General features: G+C 46.1%; 1 protein-coding gene across 1 annotated transcript in view; it reads right to left on the bottom strand.

The window, feature by feature from the left end:
• Positions 1-8,254: 8,254 nt before the first annotated feature.
• Positions 8,255-16,874, bottom strand: part of USP43 (ubiquitin specific peptidase 43) — a 146,308-nt gene continuing 137,688 nt past the window's right edge. Inside the window, 5 exon segments of the mRNA XM_056848198.1 lie at positions 8,255-8,724; positions 8,726-9,383; positions 10,239-10,394; positions 15,365-15,523; positions 16,371-16,698. Coding sequence (XP_056704176.1) covers positions 8,349-8,724; positions 8,726-9,383; positions 10,239-10,394; positions 15,365-15,523; positions 16,371-16,698 — 1,677 coding nt within the window. The 3' untranslated portion in view covers positions 8,255-8,348.

Here is a 16,874-nt window from a genome sequence, read left to right as displayed (position 1 = left end):
TCCTGCTAGTCTGCTGCCTGTAACAACTGACCTGGAGGAACATCATGACTGTCTACAGACTGTAGATATATGTACCATGGCACGGATAGACCTCAAGAATAAGCCTATCCACAACGCAGATCTCGAGATTTGGATTGATGGATCTTCTCGAGTGGTGAGTGGAAAAAGGCAGAGTGGATACAGCCTGGTGACTGAGTGCGAAGTGCTTAAAGCAGAGCCATTACCAGCGTCAATTTCAGCACAAGCAGCCAAATTATATGCATTAAACCAGGCCTTACTTAAAGCAGCAGGTAAGACTGTGAACATTTATACTGACAGCAAATATGCTTTTGAAGTTGTACAAGCATATAAACACATCTAGAAAGAACGAGGAGTCCTGACAGCTAGTGAGGAGCTGTAGGGCATGGAGATTTGATTTTACAGGTTTTGGACAATATTTAGTTACAGGTGACAATAACATCAAACTGGACATACCAAGGAGGCCAAAGGAAATTGCAGAGCTGATGAAATGGCAAAAGTGACTACAGCAAAATCAACATCCTGTAATATGGTAATGACTTTAACCCCAGTTTTTATACTGCCCCCTACAAGGCCCTGCACTGAAGAAGAAAAGAAACTGGATGGCAAAAGTAAGGACTACAAAAACAAGAGGGGGGTGGTTGAAGGGGCCTGAAGGTATGCATCACACACATCCTCACACAATTACACTAAAATAGTCATCTGGGGAACAGGGTTAGCAGAAATACTCTTGCAATCATACAATGAAAAGGGCATCTATCAGGAAGCAAAACAAATAACAAAAGCATGTGACATATCAAAGGGTACATGTAAAAAATCAAGGACAGAGGGGGTTGTTTGTTGGGGAAGTTATAAAACAGTTCAAAAAAGAAAAGAAAAGAAAGAAATGAGAATAAAGTGTAGTTTTTACACGGCTTGGCAACCCCAGTTATCAGGAAAAATAAAAAGAATAAATCTGACCCTAAAAAAGAGATGCTAATTAAAATTTGTGTAAAAAATTTTTTATTTAAAATGGTCAAATGTATTGCCTATCCCACTGACACGCATCTGTACATTAGCCCGGGGGCCACACAAGTTGTTGCCCTTTGAGGCTCTGTATGAATGTCTCTCTTAGCATTTTTAGAATCAAGGAACACCGAATAAAAAGGTTAAAAACAAATATATAAAACCCAAAAACTGGTTTGTGTTGTATAACCTCCCCCCCTAGACTCTTGTCCATTCTTGTTTTATAGGAAATTAGGTGTTTGTAAAATCTTAAAAGCATACTACTCTCCAGCTCAGGTAGACGGGTCCGTTCCAAATTATTTTCACCGCAAATGTTGCAGTGAAGGTGAATGGAAAGGGAAGCTGTGTCCATTATTCCAGATGCAAGAAAGCGCTACCACCGTGTGAGGTCGAGACCAGAAGGACAGTAGATGACGTCGTGGCAGCCAAAGCCATAGCAGCTGGCAAAAGCTCACGTGCAAGAGGCTCAAAGTGGTCGGTAAAACCTGCAGGCAAACTTAAACTTTTATTCAGAAGCCAACAAGACTTATGATTAAAAACGTGGAAACCAAAGCACAATCTTGTCGAAGGCTTTCACGGTCAGAGTTCATTGGTTCTTGTAGGTTATCCGGGCTGTGTAACCGTGGTCTTGGAATTTTCTTTCCTGACGTTTCGCCAGCAACTGTGGCAGGCATCTTCAGAGTAGTAACACTGAAGGACAGTGTCTCTCAGTGTCAAGGGTATAGGAAGAGTAATATATAGTCAGAAAGGGGTTGGGTTTGAGCTGAGTATTGTCCTGCAAAAGTATTGTCCTGTAAGTATCAAGATAATGTGCTAATGAGGGTATGGTATGTTAATATGGAACCATTGTATCCTGAAGTGATCTGTTAATGTGTGTAATCCAAAGCTAATCTGTATGGCTATTGTTGAATACTGTCTTTGTCTGGAGGTTTTTCAGGGCAGGAAGCCAAGCCTTATTCATTCTTAAACTCTCCTCTTTTCTGTTAAAGTTGTGCTGATGTTTATGAATTTCAATGGCTTCTCTGTGCAATCTGACAAAATAGTTGGTAGAATTGTCCAGTCTTTCAGTGTCTTGGAATAAGACCCTGTGTCCTGTTTGTGTCAGTCCATGTTCAGCCACTGCTGATTTCTCAGGTTGGCCAAGTCTGCAGTATCTTTCATGTTCTTTTATCCTTGTTTGTATGCTGCGTTTTGTGGTCATACAAACAAGGATAAAAGAACATGAAAGATACTGCAGACTTGGCCAACCTGAGAAATCAGCAGTGGCTGAACATGGACTGACACAAACAGGACACAGGGTCTTATTCCAAGACACTGAAAGACTGGACAATTCTACCAACTATTTTGTCAGATTGCACAGAGAAGCCATTGAAATTCATAAACATCAGCACAACTTTAACAGAAAAGAGGAGAGTTTAAGAATGAATAAGGCTTGGCTTCCTGCCCTGAAAAACCTCCAGACAAAGACAGTATTCAACAATAGCCATACAGATTAGCTTTGGATTACACACATTAACAGATCACTTCAGGATACAATGGTTCCATATTAACATACCATACCCTCATTAGCACATTATCTTGATACTTACAGGACAATACTTTTGCAGGACAATACTCAGCTCAAACCCAACCCCTTTCTGACTATATATTACTCTTCCTATACCCTTGACACTGAGAGACACTGTCCTTCAGTGTTACTACTCTGAAGATGCCTGCCACAGTTGCTGGCGAAACGTCAGGAAAGAAAATTCCAAGACCACGGTTACACAGCCCGGATAACCTACAAGAACCAACAAAGCACAATCGTTAGCTAAAGAACAAGAGTAGATTTTTGAGACTCTTTTAGAAAGCCATTTTGATGTAATACTTGGTTTTTTGGTTTAGAAAAAATGGCTAGGGAAACACTGTGTCTACATGATTGTTTTAAAATTGTAAGTTAATATAATAGAGTGATCAAGATTCAAAATAATTTTGATTTTGATCATGAGGGGGGACTGTGGGATGTGTAAGATTTTAATTAATTTAATTCTAGCATATTAGAAAAAATTTATTTTTCTATTATATTTGTAAGCTGTGGTTATTTATATAAGTCAGTAGAAAATAGTTCTGTCTAACATAAACTGAACAAAGCAGGTGATTTTTCGTACCTGGAACAGGATATCACCAAATAACAGATGAAATCATATGCATGTGACCACAGATGAAATCAGAGTTAGGGTGGATTTGAGAGGAGGAAATATTCAAATCCTCTTGGAACAAAGAACTTTGGAGAGAAGTATAAAAGATTAAGAAATAGGAGGAGCTTGTTAGAAGGAAAGTTTCATTTTGTGGCCTTTGGCTAAAATCTTTCCTCTCATTATTTTTTGCTGCAGAAAATAATTAAAAATCTCTTGCTTTCAATCCTGAGATTGGGTTTCTTTTTATTCAAAATTTAAATCTGTTTAAAGAAATAAATCTTTTTATTTCCAACAATTTTACCTGGGTGCTGGAAACACTGCTTGTCCAAGGATGAGAGTTAGCAGCCTATGGAAATTAGGGGAGGGGCTGTGGCTCAGTGGTAGAGCCTCTGCTTGGTATGTAGAAGGTCCCAGGTTCAATCCCCGGCATCTCCAGTTAAAGGGACGAGGCAGGTAGGTGATGTGACATACCTTTGCCTGAGACCCTGGAGAGCCGATGCTGGTCTGAGTAGATAATACTGACTTTGATGGACTGAGGGTCTGATTCAGTATAAGGCAGCTTCATGTGTTCACGTGTGTCGATATTATTTTTTGCACATTAACTGTAAATTGGTATGCTGCATCTGAGAGTGTTGCTACAGTTTGCTTCCTATGTGCGGACAGCAGAGAGGAAGTGGAAGGCATTTCAAAGGGAATCCCGATCACCAATATCTATGAGGCTTAACTATTTGGGACCCATCTATGCTTAGTTACTGGGGATCACCGAAACTTGCTAGGTGACCTTGGGCCAGTCACACTCACACACACACACAGCCTGACCTACCTCACAGGGTTGTTGTGTTGATAGATGGAGGAGAGAACAATATAAACCAGTTTGGGTCGCCTTTGGGTAGAAAGGCAGGGTATAAATAAATACATTAACGTCCATTACCTGGGACCCATCTAAGTTTAGTTCCTGGGGAGCACAGAAGTGATATTTACCTTGCCCCAAATTCATCTCCTTTCAGTGTCTCCACCTCCTGCCTCAGTGTCTCCATCATCCAAACCCCCATGCTAAATCCTCCCCATCATTACTTCATACTCCCTCCCAACAGTGGAAAAGGGAAAAGCAAGCTTTGGAGTGTGTATGGGATGGTCAAGGACATAGCAGTAGGGAAAGACTGCAACCTCAGCAAAAGGCGAACTTATATCCTGGGAATGGCACACTCTGTGTTATACGCTACAATTGCACATGGGTGGTGCATCGCAACCCTGGCATTCCTTGGTGGTCTCCCATCCAAATACTAACCAGGTCTGACCCTGCTTAGCTTCTGAGATCTGACGAGATCGGGCTATACCATTCTGCCTTCCCTCCAACTGCACATTCAGGGGTGTGGATTTCAGATCCAATACAGATGCATATTTTATTTCAAACTGGTTCTCGGCCAAGAGCCAGCGTGGTGTAGTGGTTAACAGCAGTGGTTTGGAGCGGTGGAGTCTGATCTGGAGAACTGGGTTTGATTCCTCACTCCTCCACATGAGTGACGGAGGCTAATCTGGTGAACTGGATTTGTTTCCCACTCCTACACACAAAGCCAGCTGGGTGACCTTGGGCAAGTCACGCTCTCTCAGCCTCACCTACCTCACAGGGTGTCTGTTGTGGGGAGGGGAAGGGAAGGCGATTGTAAGCCGGTTTGATTCTGCCTTAAGTGGTAGAGAAAGTTGGCATATAAAAACCAACTCTTCTTCTTCTTCTTCGTCTCCTGTGATTGCTTTGGCAGACTCTCCATCCAACCAAAGAATGTTCCTCCACAAACACACATGGGTTCCCCTCACCACCCGGCATAGGACTTTTTAAAAAAGTAAAACTCCCCATTTTTAGACCTGAAGCTTCCCAGGAACTGCAGCTTTTGCCAACGGATACACATGCAAATGATTGCTCCTTCTGACAGAGGTCTAATGCCCCCTCCTTCTGGCTACGCTTTGCCAAGCAGCTTTACATGCCCTGGCTGGTGGCAGTTGCGCCCTGCCTGAAAGTGAGGTTTGGAGCTTGTAGATGCTCACATTAGACTGGCTGCATTCCCACTCTATTTTCTGGGGAGAGTCAGGGGTGACTACCATTAAATGTGCAGTGTAAGCCTAAGCAGAGTTATACCCTTCCAGTGGCCTTAGAAGGTGTAACTGTGATTAGGAATGCACTGTTATTTTAAAATATTTTAACCCTGCCTTGCCATCTAGATGCACGGTGGCTGGCTTGTGGCATGTCAGCAACACCACAGAGGGGCCTTAAATCCAACGTTGGGACTATCACAGTAACTGACCTCATTGCTTATTACAAATACAAGCAGTGCATTCTATGTTAAAAAATTATTTTGCACGTGAGGGAGCAAGGGCCCTCACAATTTCAAAGCTCCTGGGAGCGTAGTTGCATGATGCAAGGGTTCAGCATGGAGGAACCAGGAGGTGTTCTAGGCACCCTGAAAAGGACCTTCTCTCCCCCCCCCTAACTTTTCCCCAGCACAGACCTTCCTGTCTTCTCTCTGTCTCTTCAGCTGCAGCTCATATATCGAACTCCTGTCTTCGAACATGAAGTCATCTGTCTCATATGTAAAGCTTGAAACTTGGTTTGCCTGGGAAGACTCCATTGCTTGCTCCACTCCTGCTGCCGTTGCTAGGCAATGGCTTAACAAAAGAGCCCCCAGGGAGCAGGAGATTGCTCACTTCGTGTCCCCCCCTCCCCGTCCAGCTGCAGCGGCATACAGAGTGTATGGCCATGGTAAGGTTGGCCCAGATTAATAACCCCAGTTCAACATTTTATAGGGGACTTTCCCTGGGTATCTGGTGCTCGGCTGGACCACTTTCTCTTGACAGTTGTTGGGGCTACATGGAAGCATACCAGAAAGACCAAGACAAGGACAGCACAGCCAGGAAAACAAACCTCATTACGAATATCTGCACAGAAGCTTTCTGCATTGCTCTAGAATTGCAATGTGTGAACTAAAGGTAGTTCTTATTTTAAAATCCCACATGAGCACAATACAGAGTGCATGGCCTACATAAGATATCACAACGGAGTCTGGTAGCATGTTGCTTCCTCCTGTTGTCTCAGCTTTCTCTCCTCTAGCTCCTCTTTTTGCCTCCTACAATCTGGCGTCCACCTCTGTTCGCCACTGAAACTGCCCCTCACCACAATCACTGATGATTTCCACACTGCCAAATTAGCATATCTCTGATCTGTTCTTATCCTCTCTATTGCCTTTGGAGCTCCTGGTTGCTCTCTCCAGCTTGACTGCCTTCAGACCTTGTGTGAGTGTAAACTGCCGTCAGGTCACAGCCGACTTACAGTGACCTCTGGTGGGGTTTTCAAGGCGAGCAATTAAGCAGAGGTGGTTTGCCATTGCCGTCCTCTGCAGAGTACCACTGATTTAAATCACATGAACACATGAAGCTGCCTTTTACAGAAGCAGGCCCTTGGCCCATCACAGTCAGTACTCAGACCGGCAGTGGCTCTCCAGGGTCTCAGGCAGAGGTCTTTCATATCACTTACTTGCCTAGTCCCTTTAACTGGAGATGCTGGGGATTGAACCTGGGACCTTCTGCGTGCCAAGCAGATGCTCTACCACTGAGCCACAGCTCCTCCACAGTCTTCCTAGGAGGTCTCCCTTTCAAGTACCGATCCAGTTTAGCTTCCAAAATCTGACTATATTATAAAATCAGGCTATATTATAAAATTCCCACATCCCTCTTCAGATCTCAGGTTCCCATAATTCTATCCTCAGTTGGTTCTCTTCCTATCTCATTTATGACAGGGTGAAGTTCTTCCCCTAAATTCCCCACTCCCTAGTGGTCCCTCAAGAATCTCTTCACAGTCCTCTGTTTTTCTTGCTCTGCCATGGAAGCTCACTGGGTGACCCTGGTCCAGTTACACACACTGAGCCTAGCCACCTCACAGGGTTGTGGTGAGGCTAAAATGGAGATCAATGTAAACTACTTTGGGTCCACATTGAAGAGAAAGGCAGGGTATAAATGAAGTAAATAAATATTCTCCCTCTAGTCTAAAGTAAATAAATATTCTCCTTCCCTCCAGCGTGGTATAGTGGTTAAGAGCCATGGTTTGGAGCGGTGGGCTTTGATATGGAGAACTGGGTTTGATTCCCCACTCCTCCACATGAGTGGTGGAAGCTAATCTGGTGAACTAGATTTGTTTCCCCACTCCTACACATGAAGCCAGCTGGGTGACCTTGGTCACATTCTCTCAGCCCCACCTACCTCACAGAGTGTTGTGGGGAGGGGAAGGTGATTGGAAGCTGGTTTGATACTTCCTTAAGTGGTAGAGAAAGTCAGCATATAAAAACCAACTCTTCTTCTACTAGTCATTATCAATAGGTGCCCACAAATAATATATGCAGTGCAGAAAAGCATAGGGAGCAAACCTTCTGGGCCATAAGTGTATTGGATGGGAATGATACAGTCAAAGGCATCTGTGCTGACGTTCGTGTGGATTTTGAACAGTACAGGCTTCCAGAAGAAGGTTGCAGCTTTCATTTTCCAGACCATCAGAAGACAAGAACAAAATAGTCTCACCCCATTGGCTGAACAGTCCAGATGAAGGAGACCCACCCACCCTCCAATGCCTACCTATTTCCAACTTTGATTCCCCAAACCACAGAGGCTCACCAAGCATCTGAGACATTTTTAATAACAAATAAGCCTGTAAAACTCAAAGATCTGCACAAAATAGAAAAGTTGGGATTATTGCATAGAGCAATGTTTAGATTTTCCCCTCCTATTGTTCCCTTCCCCATAACCAGATACCAAAATAATTGCTGTCACAGAACAGCACATCCTCTCATCAGCATCCGTAAAACTATTTCTCCGTACAGAATAAATACTTTAACTCTAATATTCTCCATATGATTTCTCTCTTTCTTATTCTAACCCCGTAGTCCACAAGGTCCCCATTTCACCTTCGTTCCCCGGCAAGGCAAAGATGTCATTCGGCACCCATTGAATATGACAGCTGTTGACTGGGAGAAGCCTCCCTCCCCATGAGAAAAGCACCAGCCGAACCTCCCAGCAACTGACCGATCTGACCCCAAGGCCCTGAGACCCTATAAGCACCAGGCATTGGCACTCTTTTGGTACTTCCAGCTTTAACCACAGACAAGTTCAGAAGCTGGACTCTGGCACGGCTATCCTCCTGCCCAGGGATGCTGTGTGATACCTCGCCCGCTGGAGGGTGCCACAAGAAACTCCCTCTAGAGCTAATGGTTGTGTGTAACCCTGCAAAGGGACACTGTTGGTTGTTTTGCTGAGGGAGGTGGGCCTGCTCAGGACCCAGTCACTCTTCCCTTTGCTGCTGCAGGAGCTCTGAGCACGCTTGATGTCCAACTCAGAACGGCAAATCCGCCCGTTGGGCAGCCCTTCGGTTGTGCTGCGGCCTAGCGCGCTGCTTGCCCTGCCTCCAGTGGCGGAATTCAACGTGCCGTTGGGCAGCAATACCCGGGAGGAGCCCACGGTCTGTGTCAATGCGCCGTGTCTGTCACTCGCTGTGTCGCTTGGGGTCCCTTCGGAGGAAGCTGGCCTTGAAGACAGCCAGTTTCCCCTCTGGCTGTCTTTCCCCCTCAGGCTCCCTGTCCCCAACACAGGGCATGACCTTTTGGTCCTGGGCCCCTCTGCCCTTGGATTGATAGCTGGACGGGGGCATGTTTGTCCCAGTGCGCAAGGTCCCATTGATGCTTGCTTTGCTTTTGGGATCCTCCTCTTTTGCTGGAGGTACCGCACTGAGAGAAAGCACCAGTTTCTTGGGCGTCCGCGGCTGCTCGCCTACGTCCTCCTTTGGCTTCCCCGCCCTCTTCAGAGTGCTGCTGTTTTCCATGGCAGCGGGCACTTTGCCAGCATTCTCAGTGGTGCCCGTTCCTGTCAGTACCGGATTCAGCTTGGCTTTGGTGACAGCGGGCCCACTGTCCTCCCCTTCCTTGGTCATAAGAGGAACAATGGATTCGTTGGTGAACCGAGGTCTGCGGCCAGACTCCAAATACTCCACCAGCTCGCCAGAGGGCTCCGCTAGCCAGTCTTTGGAGGTAAAGGACCAGCGCAGGGGTAAGGGCTTGGGGACTCCCAGCTTGACCTTGCTGGGGGATGCCTTCAGGCTGAGACTTCTTCCCTGGACACCCCTCACAAGGGGCCGTGAGTCAAATCCACCTGGAAAAGAAAGCAAAGAAGGTTGGTCCAGGGTTCCTCTGGAACAGCAGTTCCCAAACTGTGCTCCACAGAGCACTTGGCGCTCCACGAATCATCTCCTAGTGCTCCGTTGAGAGATTGGAAAGAAAAATAAATAAAATAAATGTGATAAGATCTCAAAACTGTGAATTTTTGCAGCCATGAACTATGTGTAGGTAAGTATCGAGTAGAAATTATTTAGCTCCTGCAGTGTGCTGTGAAGCAGTAACTGTAAAGGGCTAGTCGGCGTTCATTGTGGAAAATTCAAAGTTTGCCATCTGTTGCCCATCATATCGGCCCTATAGGTGCTAGGTGAAAATCAGTGTTCCGTGATGAATCTCTCTCCTGAAAAATGCTCCATGATTCAAAAAGTTTGGGAACCGCTGCTCTAGAAGTCGCTAGAGCCAAACATGTTCCTACAGGACAGTGTGGATGTTTGATCCACTAGAGGGATTACCTGTGCCAGTGGAGGGCCCAAGCCAAGAGCTGGTAGTTGAGAATGAGGACCCTGGGGGAGCATCTGGTCTGGGCAATGTGCAGTGGAGGCCAGTGAAAAGTGCAGTGGACAGCCAAAGGACAGACAGCCAAAGGACAGACAGCCAATAGTGTACTTTTATGGCTTGATGTGCTCAGCTGCCAATCCAGCACTCAAGGATTGTTGAAGGGGAGCAACCAAGAGTCTTCCAGTGGCCTCAAAGTTGTATCCTACCTGATGGCCAGACAAAAGTCAAAGACCTGTTCCATCTGGGAGAATGTGATTGACTTTGTGCACAAAGGGCTGTGTGCTGAAGTGTGTGTGTGAGTAGATATAGCGAGTAGACAGTGGAGAGTAAGCACCTTTCTCATGCATGCCAGGACTGGTAAGGGAGGGTGAGTCAGGCATTTTTGGCAGAGATGGATATGTAGCAGAGCTCCGGGACACCAAGCTCTCTCGCTTGTTGCTTCCCCCAAGCCGGGCCAGCCAGTGTTCAGAAACGGAGGAGCTAGTGGAACCTGCAAAGGAAATCCACAAAGTGTGGTGAGAGCCTTTCCCAGGGACTTTGTAGCTATACCAGTGTTGAGAAGAACCCCTACCCCCTTATGAATCTGCCCAACCATTACAGTCATCTTCGGAGGCACTGCTTCAGGTGTCCCACCATCTGAGACCAGGTGGGTGACAATCCAGTAGAGGACCTTCTCAGTAGTGGCACCAAAACTCTGGAATTCTCTTCCCAGGGAGATTTGTCTGTCCCCTTCTGTTGCCATGTTCTACCAGCAGGTGAAGACTTTTTTGTTTCATTTGGTGTTTCCCTCAGTGATCCTTCCTTCCTGCCCAATATTTTAATTGTTGTTTTTATGCTTCTATACATGTGTTTTAACTCCAGTTTTAATTGTTTTAATGATGTGTTTTTGTTGGTTTTAATCATTTTTAAGATATGATGTTATTATGCATATTTTTAATTTATTATCCATCTTGGTGGTCCTTATTAGGGCAGAAAAGTGGGATATAAATTTTGTAAATAAATGTTGTGAATAATGGCAGGCCACAATTCTGAGTTCCTTGATCACATACACTCTTAGGCACTGTTGAATGCATGTTGAACATGTGTATGAGCTCTCACTGACTTACCTGTATGGTTGCCAAACAGCCTGGAATTCTGAATGTATAACAGCAAACCCAACAGATTTGTTCACTCCTTGTGTGAACAACAAACTTCCAGGCACAACTGAAGCATGCTGCCAAATGACCAGGTTAAGGGAATTGAGCCACCTATCCTCAACTGGGATCTTCCTTTAGGGCTGTTGATTCAGTAGAAACTAAACCAAAAAAATACTGAATAAATGCACATTCGGTAAAATTCGGGTTCGGGTTTACTGAGTCCACAAAATTCGGGAGGTTGGCAAAGCCAAATTTGCCGTTCCTCAAAAAAACTTTCAGGAACGTTTTTCAGGAACGTCTTTCTGCGGCTCCTAGGGGGGCATTTTTGCAGGTAGAAGTCCCAAATTTTCAGGGTAGCTAGAAAGAACTCTCCTTGCAAGAACCCCCAAGGTTGGTAAAGATTGGGTCAGGGGGTCCAGAGTTATGGGGTCTGGAAGGGGTCACCCCATCCTCCTCCATTGAAAAGCATTGGCAAAGTGGCTGTGTTCAGAATCTTTAGTGTGATCTTTGCAATGTATCTCAATGGAGAAGCCGGGCTTTAAACATTGGGAAAGATTCTGAACACAGCCACTTTGCCAATGCTTTTCAATGGAGGATGGGGGTAACCCCTTCCAGATCCCATAACTCCGGACCCCTGACCCAATCTTCACCAAACATGGGGGTTCTTGCAAGGAGAGTCCCTTCTAGCTACCCTGAAAATTTGGGACCTCTACCTGCAAAAATGCCCTCTTAGGAGCCGCAGAAAGCTACGAAAAGCCCCCATAGGGTTTAAATGGCCGAATTTTTCAGGAAACCAGAATTTAAAGCCAAATTCCTACCTTTACCAGTATAGGAAATTCCGCATTTGGGTTTTCCTGGGAAAAAATGGCCAATAAACCTGAACCCGAATTTTACCGAATTCCCCCCCCCCCAACAGCCCTATCTTCCTTCCCTATTTAGCCACTACCTCCATTGTCTGGTGTGTGTGTGTCCCTAGTTGTTTTTTTAAACCTCAGAGTGTTAGACAGAATACATTACAAAAATCCATAATGCTAAATTAATTATCACTATTTGTTCTATACAGTGGCCTTGGATTTCCTTGGTCCAGCGTTTGCTGATAGACTGTGCAGATAGGAATACAGCTGTATTCTTGACCATTTTTTGAAGAGCAAAGCCTAAATCTTGACACGATCTTCCCAGGGAGGCCTAATCAATGCCAAGCAGAGCAGGGCTAGCTATTATATCTTCTATCCAATGCTGAATAATCCTATTTAATTAGTCCCAGCTTTGTACTTTGCGTAGGTTTGTAAGCAGGAACTTCAATGCTGGCCGGTCGGGTTCAGGATAATTTTTTTTTCCTCTTAAGATTTTGACCATCTTCCTCTTTCTCCTGAAAAACTGGAGATGATCCCAAGGGAGGAGATTTAAACAAGGAGATTTAGTGCTAAATAATAATGCTCCAGGATCAGCTTGGCACTAGGTTGAATTTGTATTCACAGAGGCAAAAGATCAGCACGCTTAGCATCATTACACAGAAAGCCAGGGTGATGTAGTGGATACACAGTGGAGCTCAGACAGGAAGCTGACCTTGGGCCTGTCACAATCTCTCAGCCTAACCTACCTCACGGGAAATCCCCGATGACCACTACCGTCAGCTCTTTAGAAGAAAGTCAGGATACAAATGTGGCAATTAGTATTGTTAATATAATTGGCTGTCAAATGGGTTGGTGACCTTGGATGTTTTCGGCCTTCTCTTATAGCACCTGGCATTCGATTACTAAACTCATTCTTTGTCCTGTGCCGTGATGCAGATTGGCCTTGTTATTTGTGGCACTCAGGGGTGGGCTAAGGGAGTTAAAATGGCCCAGGAGCAGACCAAGCTGAGCAGCCCTGGGGCTGCAAGCCAACAGCTGGCAGCATGGGAAGTAGTAACTGACAAGTGGATATGGTTACCACTGAAAGGTTTGAGCTGAGTGGCTCCTGCAGCACTGACAGAGCTAATGGGGCTTGGCTCTGCTTACTCCTGGCTGCCAGTGGCCCTCCAGGAACGGATCTCCAGCCGATACAGATCGGTTCACTTGGAGAAAATGGCCGCTTTGGCCATTGGACTCTATGGCATTGAAGTCCCCCCTCCCAAAACCCCGCCCTCCTCAGGCTCCACCCCCAAATTTCTCCAGGTGTTTCCCAACCCGGAGCTGGCAACCCTTGTCTGCAGACTGCAGATTTTTTCACATTAAAAAAAAATGTCTCCCTGACTAGTGACAAGTTGAGATGGATAAATGCAAACATTTTTGCCTTCTCCCTCATAACATATGCCCCCTGAATGATTTGACATGTCCCTTTGCAAATGGGTGTACAAACAAAGGGGTTGAATGTTGGCGGGGATGATCCCCATTAAAGGTAAAGGTCCCCTGTGCAAGCACTGGGTCATTCCTGACCCATGGGGTGACATCACATCCCGACATTTACTAGGCAGACTTTTGTTTACGGGGTGGTTTGCCAGTGCCTTCCCCAGTCATCTTCCCTTTACCCCCAGCAAGCTGGGTACTCATTTGACCGACCTCGGAAAGATGGAAGGATGAGTCAACCTTGAGCCGGCTACCTAAAACCAACTTCCGTTGGGATCGAACTCAGGTCGTGAGCAGAGCTTGGACTGCAGTACTGCAGCTTACCACTCTGTGCCATGGGGCTACTTTGATCCCCATTGCCTATTTTTAAACCAACTGCACAGGCTTCCAACCTGTATCCAGGCCCAATTCAAAGGGCTGGTATTGACTTTTAAAGTTCTTAACAGCCTTGGATCAGGATGCCTGAGGGAGTGGGACCACCTGCACCCACCCACATGGATTTGCCCATAGTTTAAGACCACCTGGAGCTGCCCTACTCTGTGCACCAATCCCAGATTGGGGGACATATAGGAAAGGTTTTGGGCTTCCAGACTCTAGAACTCCTTCCCCCAAGACACCCAATCCACTCCCTCAATCAATGTTGGCCTCTTAATAATGAATGAAGCCAATTATTTATTTTAGTGCTGGTCTCTGAGTTTGGTTTGTTGGTTTGCTCTCCTGCTGCCTTCTGGGTTGTATTTTTCTGCTGTTTTATGATTTTATTGCTGAGTAGATGGTTTTATCTGCTTAGCTTTTTGTTGCTTTTTTCTGCTGATTTTTATATGGGTTGGCGGTTGGTATAGTGTTAAGCTGCTGCGAAACATTTTCGGATGTAATATTGATTGCTTATAAATCTGTATTTTAATGTTGTTGTAAGCTACCCTAGTCACATTGGTAGAAAGGCAGGGCTTAAATACAACAAATAAATAAATAGATGCGATCACACAACACTGAATCCTTTCAAGTACTTAAAAATGGCACAAAAGTACCAGTTGATTGGGGGGGGGGGTAGCTGTAAACAGATGTGAAAACATGTGTAAAAGAGTGGAAGGCAGGGTTTTATTCATAAACACTTTTGCTCCACTCCCACTGAAAATAAGAACTATTGCACTGGAAAATGAATCCAACAAAATTTGGTACAGCACTATTCCTTACTTAAGCTCATGATCCTTAAAAACTGGAGGACTGTATTGTAGGACTTTCCTGCACTATGGGTAGCCATGTTAGTCTGTCTGAGAGCCAGTGTGGTGTAGTGGTTAAGAGTGGTGGTTTGGAGCGGAGAGCTCTAATCTGGAGAACCCGGTTTGATTCCCCACTCCTCCACATGAGTGGCAGATGCTAATCTGGTGAACCAGGTTGGTTTTCCCCACTCCTACACATGAAGCCAACTGGGTGACCTCGGGCTAGTGTTAGAGCTCTCTCAGCCCCACCCACCTCACAGGATGTCTGTTGTGGGGAGGGGAAGGGAAGGAGATTGTAATCCGGTTTGATTCTTCCTTAAGTGGTAGAGAAAGTCGGCATATAAAAACCAACTCTTCTTCTTCTTCAATAGCAGTAGAAAAGAGCAAGAGTCCAGTAGCACCTTAAAAACTAACAAAGTTTCTGGCAGGGTATGAGCTTTATGAAGAAGTGAGCTGTGGCTCACAAAAAATCATATCCTGTCGGAAATGTTGTCAGTCTTTAAGGTGCTACTGGACTCTTGCTCTTTTCAATTCCTGCATAAAGTTGATACAGGTTTGCAAACAATCCCTTTGCAGTGAATGCTCACATCCATTATTTATATCAGCATAAGTCTCAAGAGCTCTGCCCTAATCTCCAGATGAATGACCAATCAGAACTATTCCTTATGTGCATATCACTAACTCTAGCAAACAACAGGGAACTGATCTACGTTTTTAAAAAATAATAAGCCGGAGCACCAAAGAACTGTCTATGGCTCCCTGAACACCCAAACCAACCTCTAAGAGAGCTTCCTCCAGACCAGCCTGGAGTCACGCTGCGTCTCTGGTAGAAGAGGATGTAGGCTCCTCGCGTGCTGACTTCATCCTCCAGGACTGGTTCCACAGTGCTGTCGTCATAGCTGTACCAGCGACCATCCAAGGCATTGCGGCAGTAGGCTGAGGACAGAACAGGCACCGCATTAGCAGGATCTGAAGACTCCATGGGGCACTGGCAGGCAACCGCTACCTCTCTCTTGCGCAGCAGCCGTACTGCTGGGAGACTGCAAGCAGCCTCATCCATGGAGGGCAACCAGTGTGTTGAGCTTATACTGGAGCAGCCGGGCAGGAGGAGGGGAGTTTGTGGGCATGTGGAATACTTTTTCTAGTATGGGGTCAGTCAGGCAAAGCCAGTGGGTAGAACATTTGTGTGTGTGAACAGTGTGTGGTACTCCCTGCCCCAGGATGTGGTGATGGCTGCCAACTTGGAAGGCTTTAAGAGGGGAGTGGGCATGTTCATGGAGGAGAGGGCTATTCATGGCTGCTAGTCAAAATGGATACTAGTCATGATGCATACCTATTCTCTCCAGGATCAGAGGAGGGTGCCTATAATATTAGGTGCTGTGGAACACAGGCAGGATAATGCTGCTGCAGTCATCCTGTTTGAGGGCTTCCTAGAGGCACCTGGTTGGCCACTGTGTGAACAGACTGCTGGACCTGATGGGTCTTGGTCTGATCCAGCAGGGCTTTCTTATGTTCTTATGTGTGTTTCTGTGTTGGCAACCAGCTTGCAAAATTTATTCTGCTTGCAAAAACAATAACTTCTAGATATGGAATTTGGATTCTAGCCCCACTGCACCCCCTTGGCACAGACCTGCACACAGCCCTGCTCAGATGAAAGTACTAATTCTAGCATTCAATTACTGCCTGTGGGGATGCAGCACCCACTTTGGGCGAACTGATCCCTTTAAGCGCCACTTGCTCAGTGATTCGCTTGCCCCGAAGTGCCCACTCCTGGCACACGCACCTGTATAATGCCCGCCCTGCAGGCTGCCGTGGTGATTGCAGACAGCATAGAGGTCGTAGAGGAAGTTACAGGGACTGGTTTCTGGGTTGATGTGCTTCCAGGGCCCCCACTTGCTGCCACGGCTGCGCTTGGCCACGTGGGGAGCCATGTCAAGGCCCCGCAGAGGGAAGTGCACAAGTGTGGTCAGCTTGTGGCGCTGTTCGCCCACTTGCCGGAAGCGCTTCAGGTGGATGACGAGGATATCTGGAAGTGTCCACAGGCTGAGCTTCACAGTGCCTTGTTGAAGCACCTGGCAGTGGGGGCAGCGCCAAGCATCATCAGGGGCCAGCTGCAAAGAAAGACACAATCTAGCCACCTGTTGTTTTGTGAGGTTAAGACCCCGGAACAGACCCAGCGACCGCTTGTATGAGAGGGGAACAGTACGGGTGGAACAGTCTTCCTGGTGACATCAGGGCCCTGCGGGACCTTAAGGAATTCTGCAGGGCCTGTAAAATAGAACTATTC

The sequence above is a fragment of the Euleptes europaea genome, chromosome 1 (assembly GCF_029931775.1).
Source record: "Euleptes europaea isolate rEulEur1 chromosome 1, rEulEur1.hap1, whole genome shotgun sequence".
In the NCBI taxonomy this organism is placed as follows: Eukaryota; Metazoa; Chordata; class Lepidosauria; order Squamata; family Sphaerodactylidae; genus Euleptes; species Euleptes europaea.
This window is presented reverse-complemented; position numbering and strand designations above follow the sequence as displayed.